This window comes from Caretta caretta, chromosome 4, assembly GCF_965140235.1.
Source record: "Caretta caretta isolate rCarCar2 chromosome 4, rCarCar1.hap1, whole genome shotgun sequence".
In the NCBI taxonomy this organism is placed as follows: Eukaryota; Metazoa; Chordata; order Testudines; family Cheloniidae; genus Caretta; species Caretta caretta.
The window spans coordinates 38,966,176-38,988,946 of NC_134209.1; the positions used below are offsets into that span (position 1 = coordinate 38,966,176).

Genomic DNA, 22,771 nt, shown 5'->3' on the forward strand with positions numbered 1-22,771 from the left:
CAAAAGCACATGGCAGCTTAAATATACCCTTCCATTCAAACACAGAACTGAGTTGGTTTATAATGGAAAAAAATGAAACAAATTTATTAGCAATTGGACATAGGTTAAGTAAAAGAAATAATTTGAAAGGTTTACAGGCAAAGTATAAACATGCATCAAAATGTCTAAAGCTTAATCTAGCAAGGTACATTCTTTGCGTAAGTAGGTTTCTCATCTATATTAAGTTCACGGAGACTGAAAAGTGAAATACCTGCTATACTGTATTCACTATTGAGTTCTATTGAATTATATCTGGACTTCTTTTCCTGTACCCTGTAATAATTATTTTACTTTGAGGAGTGAAGGTGGAGGTGGAAGTCTGGGTGTAATGTAGTTTTCAAGTAAGCTTCCTTAGAGAATTGCATTTATATTTTAAAGAGGAATATTTCTACTGGGAATATATCAATCTTTGGTTGAAGGACCCATCTTTCTCACCTTGCAAGAGTTCTGGCCTCTTGTGTCTGTTTAGTGATGGATGCCAAAGATGTCTCCTGTCCTTGCCTATATCTTCCAAATTTCAATTACCTTGCTTTAATAGGCAGGATGACCTCATGCTGTTTTTTCCCTTCCTATTGGCTTCCTATCCACTTGCATGTAAATTGGGGCTTCTGTTGTTTTGATTCCACCGTGCTTAATTTGCACAGGAGACGGGTAAATAGCTGCCTTCTCTCCTGTCTGGGAGAGCATTTGTTTCTTCCTGTTTGGTCACAGACTGTAAAACAGAATATCACTAAGTATCCATATTTCCTCATATAGTGTTAATACAAACATTTCAAAATGCTGTTAATTAACAGCATGTCATTAGCTTTCAGAAAAGACTTCACTCTATACACTTTGTAATACTAAGTAATATTGTATAAATTAGTTAATCCAATTGCTTATCACTTAAGGTTCAGATCCCTTGTATAGACCAATAAACCTTTGAAGCCCCTCAAAGTAAAGTTTATTCAAGCTGTGAGAAAGGCAACACTGAGTCTGATGAAGGAACCTCCATGCTCTCTCTTCCCCCATTTGTGTTTGCTGAAATGAAAATTATTCTGTTTTCTGCCATATCCTCCCCCAGCTGTCTTGATGGTGCTGTTTACTGCTTATCTGTAAATTGAAGTAAACACAGTCCTTTCTTTAGGATAGACCTGTTTTAACAAGTCCCTTGCTGTACCTGGTTTTCACATACTTTAGTCTTAATTCCAGCATATATTCATAACTCTTAATATACATCATGTACATACATCAAGCAAGAATATTAATGATCAGTGAGTTGTTAGTGTTCAGATGATACCTTACAAGGCACATTTTGTACAAAGATTATTACAATAGTGTGGAGGGTGTGAATACAGGGATACTTAGTGTCACAATGGGTTGTTGAATCTCACTATGGCTGGGGAAGATATCTCTCCTGATCACCTTCCTGTAGGCTCTTTGCAAATATTCAAAGTAGGGGCAAAATTTTGCTCACAGTTTGCATTGTAATTCCATAGTAATTTCACTGACTTTAATGAAGTTACTCTGGATAAGTAACTGAGTAGTGTTTAGCCTTACGTTTGAGCACATATACCACTTTAACAGTGATTCCTGCCTGCTTTATGATAAATCTAATGTAGCAAGCCACCTTCTGGGTCTCACCAGCCTCAGCTGTTTTTCGCCTTGGAGAGACAGGCTTGGAGTAAAACAGTCCCTCTTGGCTGCATAGCGGCAGTCTGTCCCTCTCTCAATCAGTGTTTTGGGCTTGTTTTTCGCCCTTATGGGAGAAAATGCAGCCTCCCCTCCTGGAGAGGCTTGTTTCCTTGCTGCTACTCACCTACGCTTAGCTTAGCTTAGCTTAGCTTAGTTTCATTTCATTTCATTTCGTTTCGTTTGTTCGCTCGCTCCCTTCCTTTCCTCCCTCCCTCTCCCCCCCCCCCGGGAGGGTTTAAACAGGTCTCAGACCGCCCTTAGTTGGAATCAGCTGATCCTAATTGACCTCATGTAACTCCCTCTCAGATGATCCTCACTGACCTGTAGTCACCCCTCCTCAGTTGATAGGGAGGAGGGCCTTTTAACCTTCTGGGACTGTCTTCTACCCCACCTCCCCCTTGCAGCCTTCTGTCCTGAGTTTATCACGGTAATTAACAAACACAGCTCTTACATTCATTATTAACAAAAGTTAAATTGAGACTGAGAAGAATATCTTAGAAAGCAACAAATCAAATGGCACAAATCAAAAAAATAAGAGAAACAAATAATGCAAAACAAACCCACTTTTTCTCCCACCTCTAAATGAAAGACAGTTGTATGTAATTTAATAGCACTTGCCTTCTTATTTAAACAACCAACATTTCACCAAACAGCTGTAATGAAGTACCAGTCCTATGAGTCTCCCCATAAACAAAAGATCAGGAAAGAAAAATGTGTTAAATTAAAGTTTATATGATACATGTCTTAAATCTCTTTCTCCAGCAAATGTATAATATACATCTCACTCACCCCCTTTCCTTACATAAATACGCCATTGTGTGTTTTCTCTCTTTAAAAAACATCAATATGGTAAAAAAGAGATACAGCCCACCTCTCAGTAAACAACTTAACACTTTGAATATTAACCTGATCCTTCATACATAATAAGTACTGTATGATGTAGTATTTGAAAAAATTATTGTAATTTTGCCATAATAAAAGGCTTAAACCCTCCCCTCCCCCAAACTTCAATCCTTTTCATCCCCACTCAGCAGAGGACATAGTCACACACTCAGGGTGGAATTTGGAGTTTTGTATTCTGTCACAGGATCTTCAGGGTGCAGCCTGGGACTGTAGGACCACTGTGCCCCCTTAATTCTCTCCAGCCTGGGTTGTCTTTCACAATGCTTTGCTAGTGACCAGCAGCAAACCCTTCCAGGTGCTGTGATCATTCAGCACAACAGCATGTGGAGCCTCACACCCACGTAGATTGTATGAATGCTCCCGGAGCCACTCATGAATCACACAGAGAAAGGCACCAGCCAAATCCCCCCAACTCCCAGCCTTGTACCTCAGGAATATACCATCTTGCACTGCTCAGTGTGAGCAGTGCAAATTTATTAATTGGTTCACCACTTCATCAATGGAAAGTGGATATACTCCAGCCTTTGCAAAACCTGAGCAGATTTGCCATATACTTCATACGATCTCACTGGTAAAGATAAACAGTAAAACAGATCTATTGACTACAAAAATAGATTTTAAGTGATATGAAATGATAGGCAAAAAGTCAGAGTTAGTTACCAAAATAAAATAAAATATAAGCACACAGTCTAAACTCTCAACCCTATTTGACTGGGCAACAACAAGACTAAGCAGTTTTTCTCACTCCACTGGATATTGCAGCTCATAATACACGGATTTCCCCCTCGAAATTTGGGCCAGTCCCCTCAGTTGGAGTCTTCAGAGTGTCCTTGTTGCTTGCAGCGTAGATGGGTGAAGGAGAAAGGCCAAGCATGTGGCCACTGTGTCTGTTTTATACCCTCAGTCCTATGTGCTCGGGGAGCACAAGTCCAGGCATGTCTGGGGGCACTGCTGAGTCTCCAGGTAAGGTTGAGCAATTCCCCTGGTGTGGCCTCATGCAGGTGAGTCATTGCACTGTAGCTCCCTTGCTAGACACTGGCTGTTGATGGGTTGTTTGACACCCTGCCCGGGTGTTGGTTACTTAGAATCATAGAATCATAGAATATAAGGGTTGGAAGGGACCCCAGAAGGTCATCTAGTCCAACCCCCTGCTCAAAGCAGGACCAATTCCCAGTTAAATCATCCCAGCCAGGGCTTTGTCAAGCCTGACCTTAAAAACCTCTAAGGAAGGAGATTCTACCACCTCCCTAGGTAACGCATTCCAGTGTTTCACCACCCTCATAGTGAAAAAGTTTTTCCTAATATCCAATCTAAACCTCCCCCACTGTAACTTGAGACCATTACTCCTCGTTCTGTCATCTGATACCATTGAGAACAGTCTAGAGCCATCCTCTTTGGAACCCCCTTTCAGGTAGTTGAAAGCAGCTATCAAATCCCCCCTCATTCTTCTCTTCTGCAGGCTAAACAATCCCAGCTCCCTCAGCCTCTCCTCATAACTCATATGTTCCAGACCCCTAATCATTTTTGTTGCCCTTCGCTGGACTCTCTCCAATTTATCCACATCCTTCTTGAAGTGTGGGGCCCAAAACTGGACACAGTACTCCAGATGAGGCCTCACCAATGTCGAATAGAGGGGAACGATCACGTCCCTCGATCTGCTCGCTATGCCCCTACTTATACATCCCAAAATGCCATTGGCCTTCTTGGCAACAAGGGCACACTGCTGACTCATATCCAGCTTCTCGTCCACTGTCACCCCTAGGTCCTTTTCCGCAGAACTGCTGCCTAGCCATTCGGTCCCTAGTCTGTAGCTGTGCATTGGGTTCTTCCGTCCTAAGTGCAGGACCCTGCACTTATCCTTATTGAACCTCATCAGATTTCTTTTGGCCCAATCCTCCAATTTGTCTAGGTCCTTCTGTATCCTATCCCTCCCCTCCAGTGTATCTACTTTCCTTGATCTTGCCTACGGAGAGCTAATATCCGGCTGATTCCCCAACGTACAGCATGTTTTAGTGACAACCATACAACACAATTCTCATAACTTCATGTGCGTTAATGATATACATACATGGATAGAGAAATGACTTTCAGCAGATCATAGCCTTTCACCGATACCTTACAAGGCATGCTTTATAGGTAAGATCACAATTATATAGAAATGAGGAATATGGGGGTTACAGGACGCTCCCAAGGTATAGAATGTCACATGTTCCCAAATCACTTAGGCTCTTTTGAGTATGAAATTTCCATCCAGGTATATCATACCCACATGTGTTCCAGTTGTTTGCACACTATTTTAAAATAAAAACATGCATTTGGAAAAATATAAGGCTTTTTCATATTTCATAACTTCAAGGCAACTTTCCCACCATTCCTTCATCTTCAGACTGCGGCTTCTCTTAAGTCTTGGACTGAGACAGTGCATAACTTTTCTGATGTCCCTCTGCACAGATGTGATTTTCACCTTTTTGTGTATATGATTTATATTTATGTAACACTAAAGGACTCAAAAGCACTTTGAAGACATTTCTAGCCATGGATCCAATGCTGCATGTCTGCCATGCATAGAACTCTTGCTGATACCAATCTCTCTTCTCTTCTCTTCTCTTCTCTTCTCTTCTCTTCTCTAATTACTGGAAGACTATGTCCAGTTCTGATGTTCACAAAAAGGATAGTGAGAAACCGAGAGAGATTCAGAAAAAAGTTACAAGAATGATTTGAGGTCTGCAAAGTATATCCAACAGCCAGCTGAGAAGTCACTATTTCCAGTCTAAAAGTACCTACATGGGAAACAGATTTCTGATAGTAAAGGGTTCTTTAAACTAGCAGAAAAAGGCAAAATGAAATACCATGAAAAAACAAGAGAGACATATTCAGAGTAGAAGGTGAAGATTTTTAACAATGTATACGTAACCAGTGGAATAATTTACATAGGTGAATTCTCCTTCACTTGAAGTCCTTAAATCAAGACTGTATGTCTTTCTAAAAGATATACTGTAGCTCAAACACAAATTATGTGCTTGTTGCAGAAATTGCTGGGTGAGGTTCTGTGGTATAGGAGATCAGACTAGATAATTATAAGGGTCTTTTTTATCCCTACAATTTGTGAACTTCTATCTTCTCTTCTGATATTCCTTATGTAACTAACAACATTTTTTCTTTTATCCTTTTCTTCTATACAATTGACCAAAATCAAGATAAGGGTCTGGAAAAAAAAAAAAAAAAAGCCTCACGGCCTCTCCTCTTCCTTAAACTACTGTAAAACTGAAACCATTTTGCTTAGCCCAGTGTCCTCTTACTAGGGTTCTACCACATTCACAGTCCATTTTGGTCAATTTCACGGTCATAGGATTTTAAAAATAGTAAATTTCATTATTTCAGCTATTTAAATCTGATATTTCACAGTGCTGTAACTGTAGGGTGCTGACCCAAAAGAGGATTGTGTGGAGTCGCAAGTTATTGTAGGAGGGTTGCAGCATTGCCACTCTTACTTCTGTGCTGCTGCTGATGGCAGTGCTGCCTTCAAGGGTGGCAATACCATACCATACCATACCATGCCATCCTTACTTCTGCACTGCTGCTGGAGGGACGCTGCCTTCAGAGCTGGGCGCCTGGCCAGCAGCCACCGCTCTCTGTCCACCCAGCACTGAAGGCAATGCAGAAATAAGGGTGGCAACAGTGTGACCCCCCCCCACAATAACCTTGCAATACTCCGCCTCCTCTTTTTGGGTTAGGACCCCCAGTTTGGAAAACGCTGGTCTCCCCTGTGAAATCTGTATAGTATAGGGGTAAAAGTACACAAAACCCCAGATTTCATGGGGAGAGACCAGGTTTCACAGTCCGTGACGCGTTTTTCATGGCCGTGAATTTGGTAGGGCCCTACCCATAGCACTCAATTTTAGCTCTAAGTAAAATGAGAAATATAGTATTATAAAAAACTTTTTATTAGAATTGCATTTTAAAACAGGGATAGAGAGCCATCTTGCATAAGGCTGATTTCGCATGTTGACCACAGAAAATATGGGGGCCTCTATTTCAAATATATTTTGAAAATTTTCAATCAACTCTGGTTTGAGAGAGAGCAGCAGTTCATTGTCGACCATTCTGGGATGCCATTATGCACTATACTGTGTATAAAGGATGAATGATTAGAACAGAGGTTGTCAACCTTCAGCACCTGGCCCATCAGGGTAATCTGCTGGTGGGCCGTGAGACATTCCGTTTACGTTGACCATATGCAGGCATGGCCCCCCGGAGCTCCCAGTGGCCGCGGTTCGCAGTTCCAGCCTGTGCCACTTCCTGCAGCATGTTAACCCCTGGATTAGAAGCTAAGAAAGGAATGATGGTCCAGTGGTAATACACCTGACAGATATTGCATGCGATCGCAATATCTTTGCAGACCATATTATTTTATACCTGTGAATAGTATTATGTATGACTGTGTTCTGCTCCATGATGGAGGGTTAGCACAGCTTCTCTAGGAACTACAAATGGTGGGAGGTGATTAAGTGAATCATTAAGACTAAAGAACTCTAGAGACGTACCATACCCTGGAGTGCTTTGCATATACTGGTTTAAGCTGGGTTTTCCAGTGACCAACAGACAAAGGGCTTTTGGCAGAAAAAGGTAAACTGACTCAAAGCCTTTTTTCTGATCCAGCAAACGGACAGAACTTTCTGTCCAAGGGAGGGAGGTCTGACCCTTGCCAAAGAGTTGGAAAGACTTTGACCTACTAAGGCCCCAGAGATAATGCTGCGAGTCTGTCAAGGAGGTCACAGAAGTCATGGATTCCGTGACTTTCTGGGACCTCTGTGACTTCTGCAGCGGCTGGTGTGTCAGTCTTGGGCAACTGTGCCTCCCGCACAGCAGCAGTGCGGGTCTCAGGCCACCGTGCTCACCTCAGCAGCAGCGGGGGTCCTGGACAGGCTTAAAAACCCCTGGTCAGAAGACAGTGTTATAAGGGTCCCTACACAGACACAGGTGATTTTGGAAACCGGAGACGTGACTAGAAACTCCTAGAGTGTATCACAGAAGTGGGGACACAGGAGCAGTTACCTGAAATCGTGATATCACTAATCTAGGACTCTGAGATCTGGGCTTTCTTCATTGCTGAGCCCTGTGTGACTTTGGACAAGTCATTTAGTCTATCTGTTCTTTAGCTCCCCATCTGTAAAATGGGAATAATCACTAGGGTGTTGTGAGGTTCTCTTTCTCTCTGAGTATATATAATAAAGATTGTGAGGTGCTCAGTAACTATGGTGATGGAGCTCTATAATTACCCAAGTTAGACTTTAGGATTTGGCCTGAATGGACTCTGCAGAAAATCTTCATTACACAACATTGTTTCTTGCACAAAGGGTCTTGTACTTATGCCACCGTTCTACTGCATATGTAATATTATATAAATGACAGAGGATGTTTGATTTATGCATTTTTAATTCTCTAATTGGTTAGTATTTATTGTTGGTGTATGCTGTTATGTGGTATGTGTTTATATGCCTATAAGAGCTATGCAGCTCCCATGTCTAAGCTTTGTTTGTTTACAGTATTTTAAAAAATCAAAATAACTAGTGTATAGTGGGATAGAAATGAACTTTCTATTCATTTGGTGCTTTCTATTAAAAGAAATCTAAAACTGGAGCTTTTACACTAATATAATTATCAAACCAAATTCTGTTCACACTTAAAATGGCATAAAAGAGGTATAATTTTGTCTGTGTTGTTACTTCAGATTTACATCATGAAAACTGAGTGTAGAATATGGTCCATAGCATACAAACCTGTATTACTAAGCTAAAAGTATGTAGTCTGTGGATGCTGTTGCTTAGACCCACCTGTGATTAACTTTGTGACAATAGAACCGTATTAATTAATTTGATGTCATATTGTATTTTGCTGCATACTGTTGTTGATCAATATATCAGTGGCATCCTATCATTTATAATATCAGCATCATGGGTGTGCCTTTATCTACTTTATTTGACATTTCCTTTTGTTTCTCTAGCTGCCGCAACTTGCCAAATGCTGAACTATTCCTATTTTTATTAGATTAGCATTTACATTAATATTTTAAAATAAATATATAGAAAAAACAACCAACCCAGTTCGCAACACATCAGTTCGGGGGAGGGATAGCTCAGTGGTTTGAGCATTAGCCTGCTAAACCCAGGGTTGTGAGTTCAATCCTTGAGGGGACCATTTAGGGATCTGGGGCAACTATGGGGGACTGGTCCTGCTTTGAGCGGGGGATTGGACTAGATGACCTCCTGAGGTCCCTTCCAACCCTGTGATTCTAATTGCTGTAGTGCATCAAATGACATGTTATATTATGATGACAGAATATACTCCTTTAGATTAGTGTCTCCTGTTCAAGTTGTAATTAAACCGTTTGATGCTTTAACAATTATTTTCTTGTTGAAAGTGTTAAACTACTTCATTACATCACAAACAAGTTGTTGACTTTTCAACAACAAAATAAGGTGCTTTAATCTGTATTAAGTAGCAGCTGCCCCAATATTTTTTTGTAAATAAAATACAATAAAAATAAGAAAGTAATTGTTTTGAGTATTATATTTTGTCTGCACAATATGACATGTGATATGTGAGATGCACTACTACTACTACTACTGCTGAGACATAATGACAGATATGGGGAGGGAGGGCTCAGTGGTTTGAGCATTAGTCTGCTAAACACAGGTTTTGTGAGTTCAATCCTTGAGGGGGCCATTTAGGGATCTGGGGCAAAAATTGGGGATTGGTCCTGCTTTGAGCAAGGGGTTGGACTAGATGACCTCCTGAGGTTCCCTTCTAACCCTGATATTATATGATAAAAACAATAAATAATATGAAAAGGAAAAAATTAAACATATTTTGTTTTGAAACAATTTAAAAAATTTTACTAAACAAAATTTTCAAAAGGGATATTTTATCAGAATTTCTATTCCACACAAAATTTCAAAAATATTTATATTCTAGTTTGGAACATAAATTTCAAATTTTTCTGCAAACAGTTGAAAACCCAGATTTCTATCTCTACCATTCTGTTTCAAATTACAAAGAGAAAAAAATCTAACATGCTAACTGTGGATATTAGATAAAATGGAGGTTTAAAATGTTTTTTTTTTTACAGAAAATACAAAGGACATTCTGGTGATTTATGAAGAAGAGGCAGAAGAATGGGCTCTGTATTTAAAATCGCTTTTCAAACACATTATAAAGGAACAAGGAATCTTACTTTACAACCTAGAGACTTTGTCTATTCAGCATCTAGAGTCACTCTCTCTATCCTGTTATAGATGTAAACTGCTCATACTATCAAATGGACTTCTAAAATGCCTGAATCAAAAGAGAAGATATTTCCTGGACAGGGTCCTTAAGCCTTCCGGTAGGGTGGTGATTCTACTTTGTGGGGTGGAGAACTCAGACATTCTACATGAGATACTGACCTTAGACCAGAGCAGCCAAGAGATCTCCACCGATCAGGATCCCGAGGAATATCTCTCCATTGTTGCTGGCATTATTCAACAAGGTAATTTTAAAGTTTAATCCTGCTAATGATATATTTGTCACTTAATTATGATTAAAGTTATCCTCCTCTTAGATCCGGAGTAAGGAGTATGCAACTTTGGAAAGTCTAGCACTGCAGTGAATGTTCTTCAGAAGCTGTCTGGTGAGCTTAAAGGGATGATATACTCTTGTCTCTCTGACCCCTGGGTTCAGATAATTATAACAATCTAATGCCTGCCATTAGTATGGTTGAAAAATGTGTATGCGTGTCTCATAACTTTCTGTAAAAAAAACGAGGACTCCTTGTGGCACCTTATTATTTATTTGGGCATAAGCTTTTGTGGGATATAACCCACTTCATCAGATGAATGGAGTGGAAAATACAGTAAGCAGGAATAAATATACAGCACATGAAAAGATAGGAGTTGCCTTACCAAGTGGAGGGTCAGTGCTAACGAGACCAATTCAGTCAAAGTGTATGTGGCCCATTCTCAACAGTTGACAAGAAGGGGTGAATATCAACAGAGGGAAAATTACTTTTTGTAGTGCTATCAAGGCCAGTTCAATCAAAGTGGATGTGGCCCATTCCCAGCAGTTGACAAGAAGGTGTGAGTATCAACAGAGAGAAAATTATCTTTCCATCCCATGTATTATATCCCACGAAAGCTTAAGTTCAAATAAATTTGTTAGTCTTTAAGATGCCACAAGGACTCCACTTTGTTTTTACTGATGCAGACTAACACGGCAACCTCTCTGAAACTTGTTATAACTTTCAAATTGTCTTAATTTCCTAGTTCAGAACTTCCTAGGCAATGTGCTAATATGGAAAATATGCTGTCCACAAAGTTTGGGCTTACTTCAGTCATTCTTTTTCTCTCCGAAGCACACACAAGCTGAAACAGTATGCTAATCTTCTGCAGCAGCTGAAACAAGAAGTTTCTGCTAAATAGAATTGCATCCTGTATATGTTTGTTATGTGACTGCTGAGGCAGATCAGCACTGAGCAGGAGGTCAACATAAGAATTATTTTAAGAGCTTAAGTAGTGAATAGGTCTTGTGCTGGCCCATTGCACAGGGTTGAAATTCATTTGCAAGTACTTTACTGTGCTGTAGAAATGGAACTGAGGAGTCACTTTGTACCTAGCACTGCCTGCAGTCTGTTTTGTAGGAAGACTGTATCGCAATCAATTTGGGGAGGCCACTCCAGTAATATTATCACAGGCTCCACACACATCACCCGATATGCACTCCTGATAGGCATTTGCTGCTGCTGCTTTTTCATGGCCTCTCAGTCCTCAGTCTGCTCCCAAACTCCTTCTGTTTTGTGTGGTTATACTATTCACACACACTCTTGCCCCCATATAAGTTAGTTTTTTGTTACAGCTGCTGTTTGAAAACTTTCATTCAGCATGCAAAGTGCATACTCAGTGAAGCAGGACATGAGCCTTGACTTCAGAAATTGCACAGTAAGTGCAGGGTAGAATGTTGTGCTGCTATCTAGCAAGTAGCTCCACATCAGAGTTTTCTTTTCTTTTACTTTAAAAAAAAATAAAGGAAGGAAAGTCCATCAAAAACTTGACATTAAACATTTGAAGGTTGGAAAATGAAGTACTCAAAATTCCGGGAATATGAATTAAAACCTAGTGTCAGATTTTTTTCCTCACTCCCTTGTCCCAGTCTTATGCTAGAGCAACTCCACCAAAATGCTGTCATGAAGTGGAGTTGCACAAGTATAAAACTATGGCAGTGGTGTGGAGAAGTAGACCCAGTCTTTAATTACATGAACATGGATTTACTCTGCAATAACACTGGTGTGTAACTGAAAGCATGCTTGGACCCAAGTGAACAGACACGACTGTACTTACAAACAGAAGTCCTAGATCCCCTCCTCTAGATCTTTCTTTTATGTTCTGGAGTAAAGCTAATCAGAGTCACCCGATTTGGCTTCCAGAAAGTTGGCATCCCAAAAGTTCTGCACCTTCCTACGGTGCATTACTGATGCTTGACTATTGAATGGGAGAAAGAGCTCTTTGGCTCAGTAACCTTGTCATTCATGGGAATGAAATCAATGGGATCACACCAGTATAGCTAAGAGGAGAATTTAGCACAGGGACTGTACTTCCATATCAGTGGGAACCGCAAACAGGAAACTGCAAACATTTGTTAAAAAAAAAACAAATATAGTTTCTTAGTAGAAAGGTATTTCTTCATTTTGGTCAGTTTTCACAAAGCATTTGTTTACAGTGGTCAGACTACAGAATATGACAACATAAAGTGGCAAGGCATCCACAATATCCTGTCTCAAATAGTGGCCAGTAACAGCTGCTTCAGTGGAAGGTGCAAAAAAAAAATTCTGTAGTGGACAAATATGAAAATCACTTGGTTACAATGAAAGTTTCTTCCTAATCTGTATCAGTTAGTGATATGCCCTGAAGTGTAAAGGTTTACATCTTCTATATTGTTTACTTCTGACTAGTGTAGCTGTGGATGTTTGCATTATCCATGTTAATCTTTTATTCAGAATCCTGCTAAGCTTTCGGTCTCAATGATAACCTGTATCGGTGATTTTCGGATGTTGTAAAACAATTTTTTCCTTTTATCAGTTTGAAATTTGTTGCTTTTCAATGAAAGAACAAGAGGTACATTTGATTTACCTTTTGTATACCAATGTTTTGTATGCCCCATCATGTCTCCTTTTACTCTTCATTAAGCTAAATACTTTCAGTCTCTCTTCATGTGGAAGCCTGCCCGGCCACACCTCATTTTAATCTTCACACAATGCACAGTCAACCTGTGGAACTCCTTGCCAGAGGATGTTTTGAAGGCCAAGACCATAACAGGGTTCAAAAAAGAACTTGATCAATTCATGGAAGATAGATCCATCAATGGCTATTAGCCAGGATGGGCAGGGATGGTGTCCCTAGCCTCTGTTTCCCAGAAGCTGGGAATGGGCGACGGGGATGGATCACTTGGTGATTACCTGTTCTGTTCATTCCCTCTGGGGCACCTGACACTGACCATGGTCGGAAGACAAGATACTGGGCTAGATGGACCTTTGGTGTGACCCAGTATGGCCATTCTTTTGTTCTTATTTTCATCACCTATCTCTGATCCCCTCTGTTTCTGCAACAAGTTTTGACACAGTGACCAAACAGAACACAATATTGTATGTATTTTACTCCTTCCTTTTACATTTGCTCATAACATTATTAATTGCTGCTAATTTGTTCATTCTGCACATTTGTACCACCTTGCACAACGCCTTCTAGTCAATATTCATAAAACTCTCCCATTCTTCTCCTTAAAACCCATGTATTCCATGGCACATTTCAGTATTGACTACCTGACACCACAGCATCAGTTCTCCTCTGCAACTGAGTTCCATTCATTGCAGGGCACAGGAGGCCATTTGGCAGCTGATTTTGGCTCCATGATTCAGTACTGGGCTAGTCCTGGCATTAGATAGAACAGAAGAGGTCCTGTTCTAATTTCTATCACTGGTTTACAATCTCTCAGACTTTACATCAATGTAGATTTGGTGTTAACAAAGTCTGCCATGCTGTGCCACTACGTCCGAGTGGCTGACTGGCACAGAAGCAGGGTTTTCTGCTTTACGCCTGGAGGGAATTCTGGGCAAGGGGATTCTCTGCTAGTTAATTTGCAGCTGGACTCTATTCTCTTTGTGCTGTCTGAGCAGCATGAAGTGGATAGAATGGACCAAGAGATCCAACTCCATATCTCTTCATTTGGCCGAAATATCCTTTACCACACCAGATTGTGCCAACTTCAACCCTTTGGCACTGTTCTCCAGCTGTGTACTCTTATAATGCTAGCCAAATAAATAATACTAATTAACATGCACACTTCAAATAAAGGTGTTAGTTGATAGTTAGATAATGTACCCACTAGAGATCCAGTTTACAGAAAAGCATGATTCAAAGAAAACCTAAAATCAGGAGGATTTGCTGTCTGTGGTTGAGAGCATTCATAGGGGGAGCAAATGAGGAACTGAGACTTAGGCATTATGCTTTGTAACATATGTTTCCTGGATGGTGGCAGATTTTACTATGTTCCTGTTTAGTGCTAGCAAGAATGCAAATATTTTTGCTGTTAAGAGATTGGCATAGCAAGACTTCTTAAAAGGTGTGAACATTTTTACAGTGATGTTATCCTGAGCAGCTAATTAAAACCTTTCTTCCATTTTTTTTTAATTGTCTGAATACTCGTTTGTCATTAGAAATGTACAGAAAAGTTAGGACTTAGGAGGTTGTATTTTCCCAAGCTAGCAACTAAGATTCTGTTTACTCTTCTACATAACTGTGCGTTTAATTTTAATGCAAGGTGACTCTATTAATTTAGTATTTTGACTTTTCTTTGCCTCAGCTTTTCTTAATATTGATGAAAGTACAGTTCAACACTGTGTTTTACTCTATGCCTTACCCCTCCTCTCTTTCCCCTGCCACTTCTCAACACTCTAGAGTAGCTGTCAACCTGACACTGCAGACAGCCAAGATTCTAGGCATGTACTTTCTCCTAGAAATGATGGTTACTGTTATATATTCATTAAGAAAGAGATCCTATGGGCTTGGTTTTTCAGCCTAGACTTAACTGGGCCTCTGTTTTTATTCCCACAATCATTTGTAGGCACAATTTAGACAGGTTCAATGTCTAAGTAACTGATTTGCACGTGCAGTTAGGTACTTAGATCTCTAAATGCCTTAAATTGTTTCCACAGTTATTTCTGTCCTCATCTTGCAGATGCAAAAAGAGAGGGTAGATTTTGAAAATTTTACACTCTATAGATACCTCTCTGGTTATGTTTCTAAAATGAGCTTATTATTTTATGAGACTGTTTGGTAGGACTTTGAATCTATCGAGGACTTGGGAATCTTAGCATCTAGCACTCTCTTTAATGGCTCTATTTTATTTGATGGTGTTGGCAAAAATAAACACAGCAGTCCTCTTCTCTTCTCTTCTCCTACAGCCTGTTCCCAAAGAAAAAGAGGGCCCTTTTTTCGTGACCCACAGGAGAAATTTAAAATTGAGCACTTAAATACACCTCTACCCCGATATAACGTGGCCCGATATAACGCGGGTTTGCATACAACACGGTAAAGCTCCGAGACGCTGCCGGGCCGGGGCCGAAGGGTTGGATAAGGGGCAGAGGGTCTCGGGAGCGGTCAGAGGCTCCCCCCCCCACAAGGTCTGGGAGGCAGGAGCTGTGGGGGGCACTTTTGGGGGCCCCACAATCCCAGAGTGGCCCTGGGGATTAGCAGGGGGCCGGGAGCAGCCCACTCTGCTTCCCTCGCCCCAGCCCCAACCATGTCGCTTGGGGGAGGGGGATTGGGAGAAGGGATCCCCCCGCACTCACAGCAGTGGCGGAAGCGGAGTAGCCCGGCCCCAGCCCGCTCCACTCCGCCAGCTCCCAGCCATGGTGCTCCGCTTCCAAATCTGAAAAGCTTGGTTTAAGTGACTTACCTAGTATCTCATAGGAACTCCGTGGCAGAGGCAGGAATAGAATTAGAGCTAAGCAAATAACTGATTGTTTTTTCTTCATTGGCAGTTTCAAGAAGTTGAAAAATAAAATACCTTTTGGGTCATACAAAATGTTCTGTTTGATCCAATATGAAACATTTTGTTTTAGATTTTGAGCATTTTAAAACATTTTTGATTTGTTATAAAATAAATTAAAGAAAATTTTGAACTGAAAAATTGAAATGTTTTGTTTTAAAAGGTCAAAACAAAATGTTTTGATTTTTTTCTCAGAATATTTTTGTTGTTTCTAAGCAAACATTTTGGCAAAACTGACAGAAATTCATGAAATGTTTGCGGATTACCAAATCTGCATTTTTTTTTTTTTTTACAAAAAATTTTGGTTGAAAAATTTCATCCCCGCTTTGGATAGAATCCAGTTCTTCTGAACAGCATTCAACTGCCTTAGCCACAAGACCTTAACCATGAGACTATTCTTTCTTTTTTTGCAATCCCCAGCCTCACTCACTGCACACCTTCCAACTTCCGTAACAAATGAGGCAGAGGTCCTACAGACAACAACCTGCTTCACTACACAGCCACAAATCACCTCCAGAGCAGGTCCATCCTCCTGGGTCATATGAAAAAAATAGTTTGTGATTTTTGTAATTAATTCACATGCTCAAGGGGGCTGAATTAAAGTTGCACAGGCAATCTTAATTCTGGCATTTCCTAATTTTTGAGTGAGAGATTCCATCATGTGGCATCTAAGTAGTGTCTTAGTTTCTACCCTCCTTTTTTCCCCCACCAGCAGCTATTGGTTTTTTTTCTTTTACCAAATGCTGCTCAGGACTTCTGCGGCAGGGAAAAGCAAGGAGACCATCCCCACAAAAGTTTACTTTTGTTTGCAAGCGAATAATAAACTGTGAAACACGCTTTGTATTGTCCCTGCCAGGCTCCTACAGCAGCATAGCTGCTTACACTACTCATTGAGGTGATGGAGTGCAGAAGAATGTTGGGGTTGAAGTGACAGGTAGAGACAGAAAACAAATAATTCCTGCACCTATTTTGTTCCTATGTCCTCATCAGTCCCATTTTTCTCACTTCAAGATAGTGTTGAAAAGTCACCACAGAACTCAGATCTTCAATTTAGGGGTGTAGTGGGCTGTTTTTTTGTCTCATAGAGAGGCAGTTTAGCCTACTGGCTAGGGCATTGATCTGGAAATAAGGAGACATGGGTTCTGTTCCGAGTTTTCCCACGTGACTTTGGGAAGTCACTTTACTTTTCTGTTTCTCCTCCCATCTTTTGTCTCTTTTATCCATTTAGATTGCAATCTCTTTATGCTGGCAATATCTCTCACTGTGTCTGTACAGTGGGTAGCACAATGGGTCCCAATTTTAGTGGGAGCTTGTAGGCATTACTATAATACAAATAAATAATATTTCTGTCAGGTTTTATTTTAAATGCAATTGATATTAAGGTGGTTGCCCATAACAGTTTTAAACCTGACTTACTTGTATTTTTCACCTATCTTGGTACAAGCAGCTTGCTACTCCTCTGACATAAGTGGTTAGTCAACATTTGTGTCCTTGCGGGGCTGTTTCTCTTAGGAGGCGAAATTGGTGATCTGAATCAGGTATATTCTTTGGTGCAATCCTGTTTATTTCCAAAGAATGTACGCAAAATTCTGTTTCCTTGAACACAGTAGAAACAAACAGCAGGAAGTTTCCTTGCTCATAAATCCTCAAGCCTGCCTCTCCTGCAAGTTCTGTGCCCAAGAAGCTCTGTCTCTGTGGTTCACCTCAGGGTCACGCTCATCACTGTTTTTTTTTTCACTTTCTGCTGGCTTTCTGCCTCTAAAACACACACACATACACACCAGCCCAAAACTTGGCCTCTGCCTTGGCAATCAGGGAACCCTCTGTTAATCTACCTACGTTAGTTTTTCCGCAGGCCTTGTCATACAGCGAGTTGCCTTAGGTAGCAGCTTTTCACTACATGAAGGGGTTTAACTGCTCCTGTCAGGTAGACTGAAGGAAGAGTGCATAGCCTGCACATCAGATTGAACTAGGTCAAAGTCTAACTTGATGGCAACCTTTTTTTTGCTTTTGCCTTTGCAAGTAGATAAGATTACCGCCGTATTCTTGGTATTCCCTATACAGTATCTAGGAAATACCCAAGGAATACTGTGAGTTGCTGCAGTAATAATTATTTGTAAAAGCATTGAAGATTTCAGTGGGGACCATAACACAAAGAAAAACACAAATACAGTTTTATCAGGCAAGAAAACAAATGGAGAAATCAAGGGTCTAATTCTGAAGAAAATAGCCTTGCCCACAAAAGATATGAGGGATTTTGTGGGGATGGAATCTTCACCCTTAGTCCAAGAGTAGATCTTGAGGCACTCATGCAGCTAGGTCACATTCAGTTAATGGTAGAACAGAGAAGAATAAAGGGCACAGGCTGCTGTTCCCCACCTTACCAAGCTGTACCCATGTAGATTCATACTATACATACCTCAGGCACAATCCTGCACAAGCCCACATTCCCATCATTTTTGGTAAGCTATGATGATGCATGTACCAGAAGGGTGTATACAGGCTTGTGAGGGATCTCCCCAGATTGTCCCCCTCCTCATCTTCTCTTCCGCAGCAGGCCCACCACTTTTAAGATATTTTGGCCTTTGTGTAAGAAACCTCAGGATTTAGCCTCAAAAGGGAGGTGGGGGTGGAAATGCAAGCAAAAATAAATGACCCGGCCCTGCCTTATTTCTAAGATTCATTTCTTGTTGTTTTTAATCTTTCTATATATTGTCAAATTACAGTTTTTTATTTTGTTCCATTCAGTTTCTGATATTGAATTTGTGCAAAATGGTCTTTAATATTGTGGTTACTTGCCCATCGGATGCTCCAGTTATACCACAAGTTTGCCAATGAAGAAATGTATACATAATTTACTCACAGAAGAGTCATTAATACACTTGTTCGTTGATTTTAAGAAAACGGTGATGCTTTATTATATCTCTCCTTTCATATAACAGATTTAAAAGAATTTGTATTAATTTTTGCAGAGAATCATTTCAGTGGCAATAATACCTAATAGTCAAATGAGAAGTGCAGGTTTTCTATGTGATTGTGTGAAATGCCCATCGATGGAGAACAGTGTGTCAAAATGAAGATTTCGAATGGAACCTCATCTGTTGTGATTCCCTTCTGTAGGAATTTCATTTCTCAGAAGTCTCCTTTTGTGTACTTAAACTATTGACAGTAGCATTGAGGCAGGGATACAACTGAACAAAAACCAGGAAGTTCAAAGTGAAAACTAACTAGGACCTAATCCTGCCATCATTCCACATACTCCTACTGACTACAGTGGGACTTCTACCTTAATTCCACATCATTATGCTGCTGTGAAGACTGAACCACTGACCATATTGGCTTAGAGTGGCAAAGCTTTGCATTTCATAGTATAAACTGTGCCAGTATAGTTTTCTTTTCTCACTTGTGCTATCATATTACTTATTCCACATAGTAAAAAAATAAATTACTGATTAACTAACATTTAATACATTACTCACTCCTAGTATGTAAGTTGAGGAATGTAGCTGAATAACAAGCAGGTTTTAATATTTTTAGGAAGAAAACCTCTGTTATAGCTTCAATTAAAAAAAAATCTGTAATATATATTGCTAATGCCCTGGAATTAACTAGTTGTCCCAAAATAAGTTGTTCTTAAAGTAGTTCTCATCCCACCAATGGTCATCAGAGCTGTCCTTGCTGGAGTACAGAATTAAACATTTTAAGAAACAACTTAAGAAGCAGTGGGAGACTGGCCAGGGAGATGCTCATTTCAAGATGTTTTCAGGGAGATGTCATCCATAAAAGTATCTTTCTTTTCTTAGATGAACCACAGAATGAAGAAGCCAAAGAGTCACTGTCTTGCATCTATGAAACAGTTCTTGCGGATGGTGAGTTTGAAATTCCCTAAACTACATGAAAGTAGAGCAAAGGGCTCTTGAGCACATAGAGTCTTTACATCTTGTGTGACCTGAAAGGAAGTGATCTAATCTTTCTAGAATGTGGAACTACATAGAGGAACCTGTCTCGTACTCACACATCCACCTGCCCATCCCTCCATGGGTTCCAGAAGAGGAAAAGGAGCTGACAGAACCATTGCTCTCCCCCTCAAATCCAGGTAGTGTTGGGCAGAGGAAGGACCTCCCTCTTCCATGCAGGGAGGGGGGAGAGAGAGCTTTTCCTCTCCATTTCTCCCTGGTGGGGAGGGAAGGATCTTCCTGTAGAGCAGGGGTGGCCCCGGGGGGGGGGCGACTCACTGCTCAACCCCTGGCTCTGCCACAGCCCCTGCCCCCACTCTACCCCTTCCTGCTCCCTCCCCTGAGCATTCTGTGCTCTCGCTCCTCCCCCTCTGCCCGCCCCCAGAGCCTCCTACATGCCATGAAACAGCTGATCGGGAGGTGCAGGGAGGGATGGGGAGGTGCTGGCCGGTGGGCAGGAGGCGCTGGGAGCGGAGGGTGGGGGAGAAGCTGATGGGGGGGGCTGCTGACGTATTACTGTGGCTCTTTGGCAAAGTACATTGGTAAATTCTGGCTCCTTCTCAGGCTCAGGTTGGCTACCCCTGCTGTAGAGGAAATGAGGTTTATATGAGTCTTTCAGTTTGGACAGTACTTTTTCTCCTGTCAAATGTCAATGCTGCTTCACTTAAAGGCAGGTAGGCATGGAGCCCAATAAACTCCCCAGCCAGGTACCAGCTCCTCCTGGTGCTTTCCATTCTAGATTATTTGCTTAATGAATGCTTATTTCGTCAGTCACTGCTAAGAAACAGGAGGAGATGGAACTTGGAGAGATGAATTCCCCCCTCCCAAGCCCAGGAGAGTAAGAGAAGGTGGAACTTTCCCTCTGCTTTTAGCAAAACAGTTCCCACATAGCACAGCCTCTGCTACTAACCCTTACTTAAAGGCCTCTTCAGTAAATCTTTATTGCAGGGCTGATGTCAAGTTACACCACTATGTGAAGTTACTAGCTCAGCACAATCAACTTGCTGGCTGATGAAAAAGCTTTGGTGAGATTACTAAGTGTCTTTCGGAATTCCTGGCTTAGCACCTCCTTAGCACTGGTTTTTGGGATCAGGGTTGCCTCCTTGATGTTGCAATAGGAAATAGTCACTTGACATCCCTGGAGATCCATGGATGGGGGAACCTTGCCCAAGAAAGAAGAGGGAATGGGATGTTTGGCCACTAGCAATCAGGCAAGATAAGGTGTCAAGAGGCAGCTGGTGATGCCCTTGAAGAAGTATGTGAACCTCACAAACAAACCAGCATGGTTTGGCTCAGTGGTGACAGTTGCAAACTGAATCCTGCAGCTTTGCTTATCTCTTATAAAAAGGGAGCTTATCCAGTCACAAAAATGTATAAAGCCTGTGCTACATAGATGCCAAGGAGCTTCCGGTTTACCTTAGACAAATATGATCTCTGGGATAAACAGCTAAAACACAAGTAGTTATGGCAACATTATGTGAGAGAGAAACCTGGGATGATATCATGAAATAACTAACTTTTAGGGAAGGATTTAAAAAGAGGTAGTTTGGCCCACTGAAAGTTGGACTTTCTCTCTTAAGCGTACAGTCTGGCATAGAAAAGGCACAAGATAAGAATAGGATAATTTAGGCTTTGGCTGGAATGAAAGGTGAACAGATCAAAAGAACAAAGCTTAAATGAGAACTATGAGGCAACAGTGGTCGAAAGAACAGCAAGTAGCTGACAAGACAAATGGAAAGACAGCAAATAATGTATCTAATAAAGCAAAGATAGATGGAGAATGAGTGAGACCTAACAATCAAGAAGAACTGATTGACTAAAGTGAATTGTGTAAGTCCTTAAGGGAAAAGGTGGGAGTGTACATTGGAAAATGGAAACAAATATGATCTCTGAGATCCTTTCGGGAAATATGAGTTGCAGGCAGATGTGAAATCAACTGATTTGTTAGTACCTGGGAGTGGTGGAAAATATCCAGTGGTAGAATGCTAATCATAATAATGTATATTTATGAGGGTTCATTCCTGTATCTGATAAAAGAATTCTCATGAGCAATTTAAGTCAAAGATATAGAAAGTGAAGCTGAATAATTTTGAGGCCAAAATAGTCTGAACAAATCAATGATTTTAGCCTCTCACAACTATTCTTATATATTTACTTTGTTTCATTTCAGTGTTTTCATTCCATGTAAGAAAACAGACCAAGCTATATTAAAAAAATTTATTTCAAGAGATCTTATAGTTCTTGGAAAAAAAGTTCCATTTTTTCCCACCCTGTATAGCCATTATGGCAATTTATAAACTGAGTTGGAAAAATGAAGTAATCTTGCTGGCTTCCAGGTATACTGGTTATAATAACCATTTAACCATGGAGTTGAAAATGTTTATGCATTATTGTTGAACTGAGACAAGGTGGGAGAGGTAATATATTTTATTTGACCAACTTTTGTTGGTGAAAGAGACAAGCTTTCAAGCTACATGGAGTTCTTCTTCAGGCCATTGTTGAACTGACATTAATTAATTTACCCAAAAACTAGAGCTACCTAAAATTAAAATACACATTCAGAATAATTAAACAGAGATTGTTCCAGTTTTATATTACAATTTTGCCTTTTTACCATTGACCTATTGGACCTGTATTAAGTAAATAAAGAGATTAGTTCTTAGCATGATGTTAAACTGCATCCTCCACTGCCTTGTGGATACCTGTTGGTGAAGAATGGCTAAAGGATCTCACCCTGACAGAAAAGGTGCTGACGCTGAAGTGATAAGCAGTTAGCAGCTCTATCTAGGTTGGCTCTCTGGCAGATGCTACAACCTTTGTGTCACTGAACATCCAGACTCACTCTGGCTTTTAGATTCTGGCTCAGTGGTCTAAAGGGGGGACAACAGTTCTATGGCAGCCTCCGCTCCTCCATAACTTTGCCTAGGCATATGAGCTGAAGGTCTTAGCAAGATTGTCGCAGGGATCCGAGAGAGGCATAAAGGCCCTGGGGGAAATCCCAAGATTTCTAAGCAGCCTTGTTTAGGGATGGCTTCCTTGCCTTGCATGAGGGTGGCTCTAGAAAAGGTGGGTTAAAAAAGCCCTGCCTCATCGTTTACATTCTGGCTCAACTGTTTTCCAGA

At 40.8% G+C, this 22,771-nt stretch overlaps 1 protein-coding gene across 2 annotated transcripts in view; it reads left to right on the forward strand.

Annotated features, from left to right (window-relative positions):
- BANK1 (B cell scaffold protein with ankyrin repeats 1) overlaps window positions 1-22,771 on the forward strand; it is a 304,678-nt gene that overhangs the window by 34,955 nt on the left and 246,952 nt on the right. Inside the window, exons 2-3 of one of the 2 annotated variants that reach the window (XM_048847348.2) lie at window positions 9,746-10,144; window positions 19,497-19,562. In XM_048847348.2, coding sequence (XP_048703305.2) covers window positions 9,746-10,144; window positions 19,497-19,562 — 465 coding nt within the window. The remainder of the gene's footprint in view (window positions 1-9,745; window positions 10,145-19,496; window positions 19,563-22,771) is intronic. The other variant, XM_075127546.1, reaches the window with a different exon arrangement.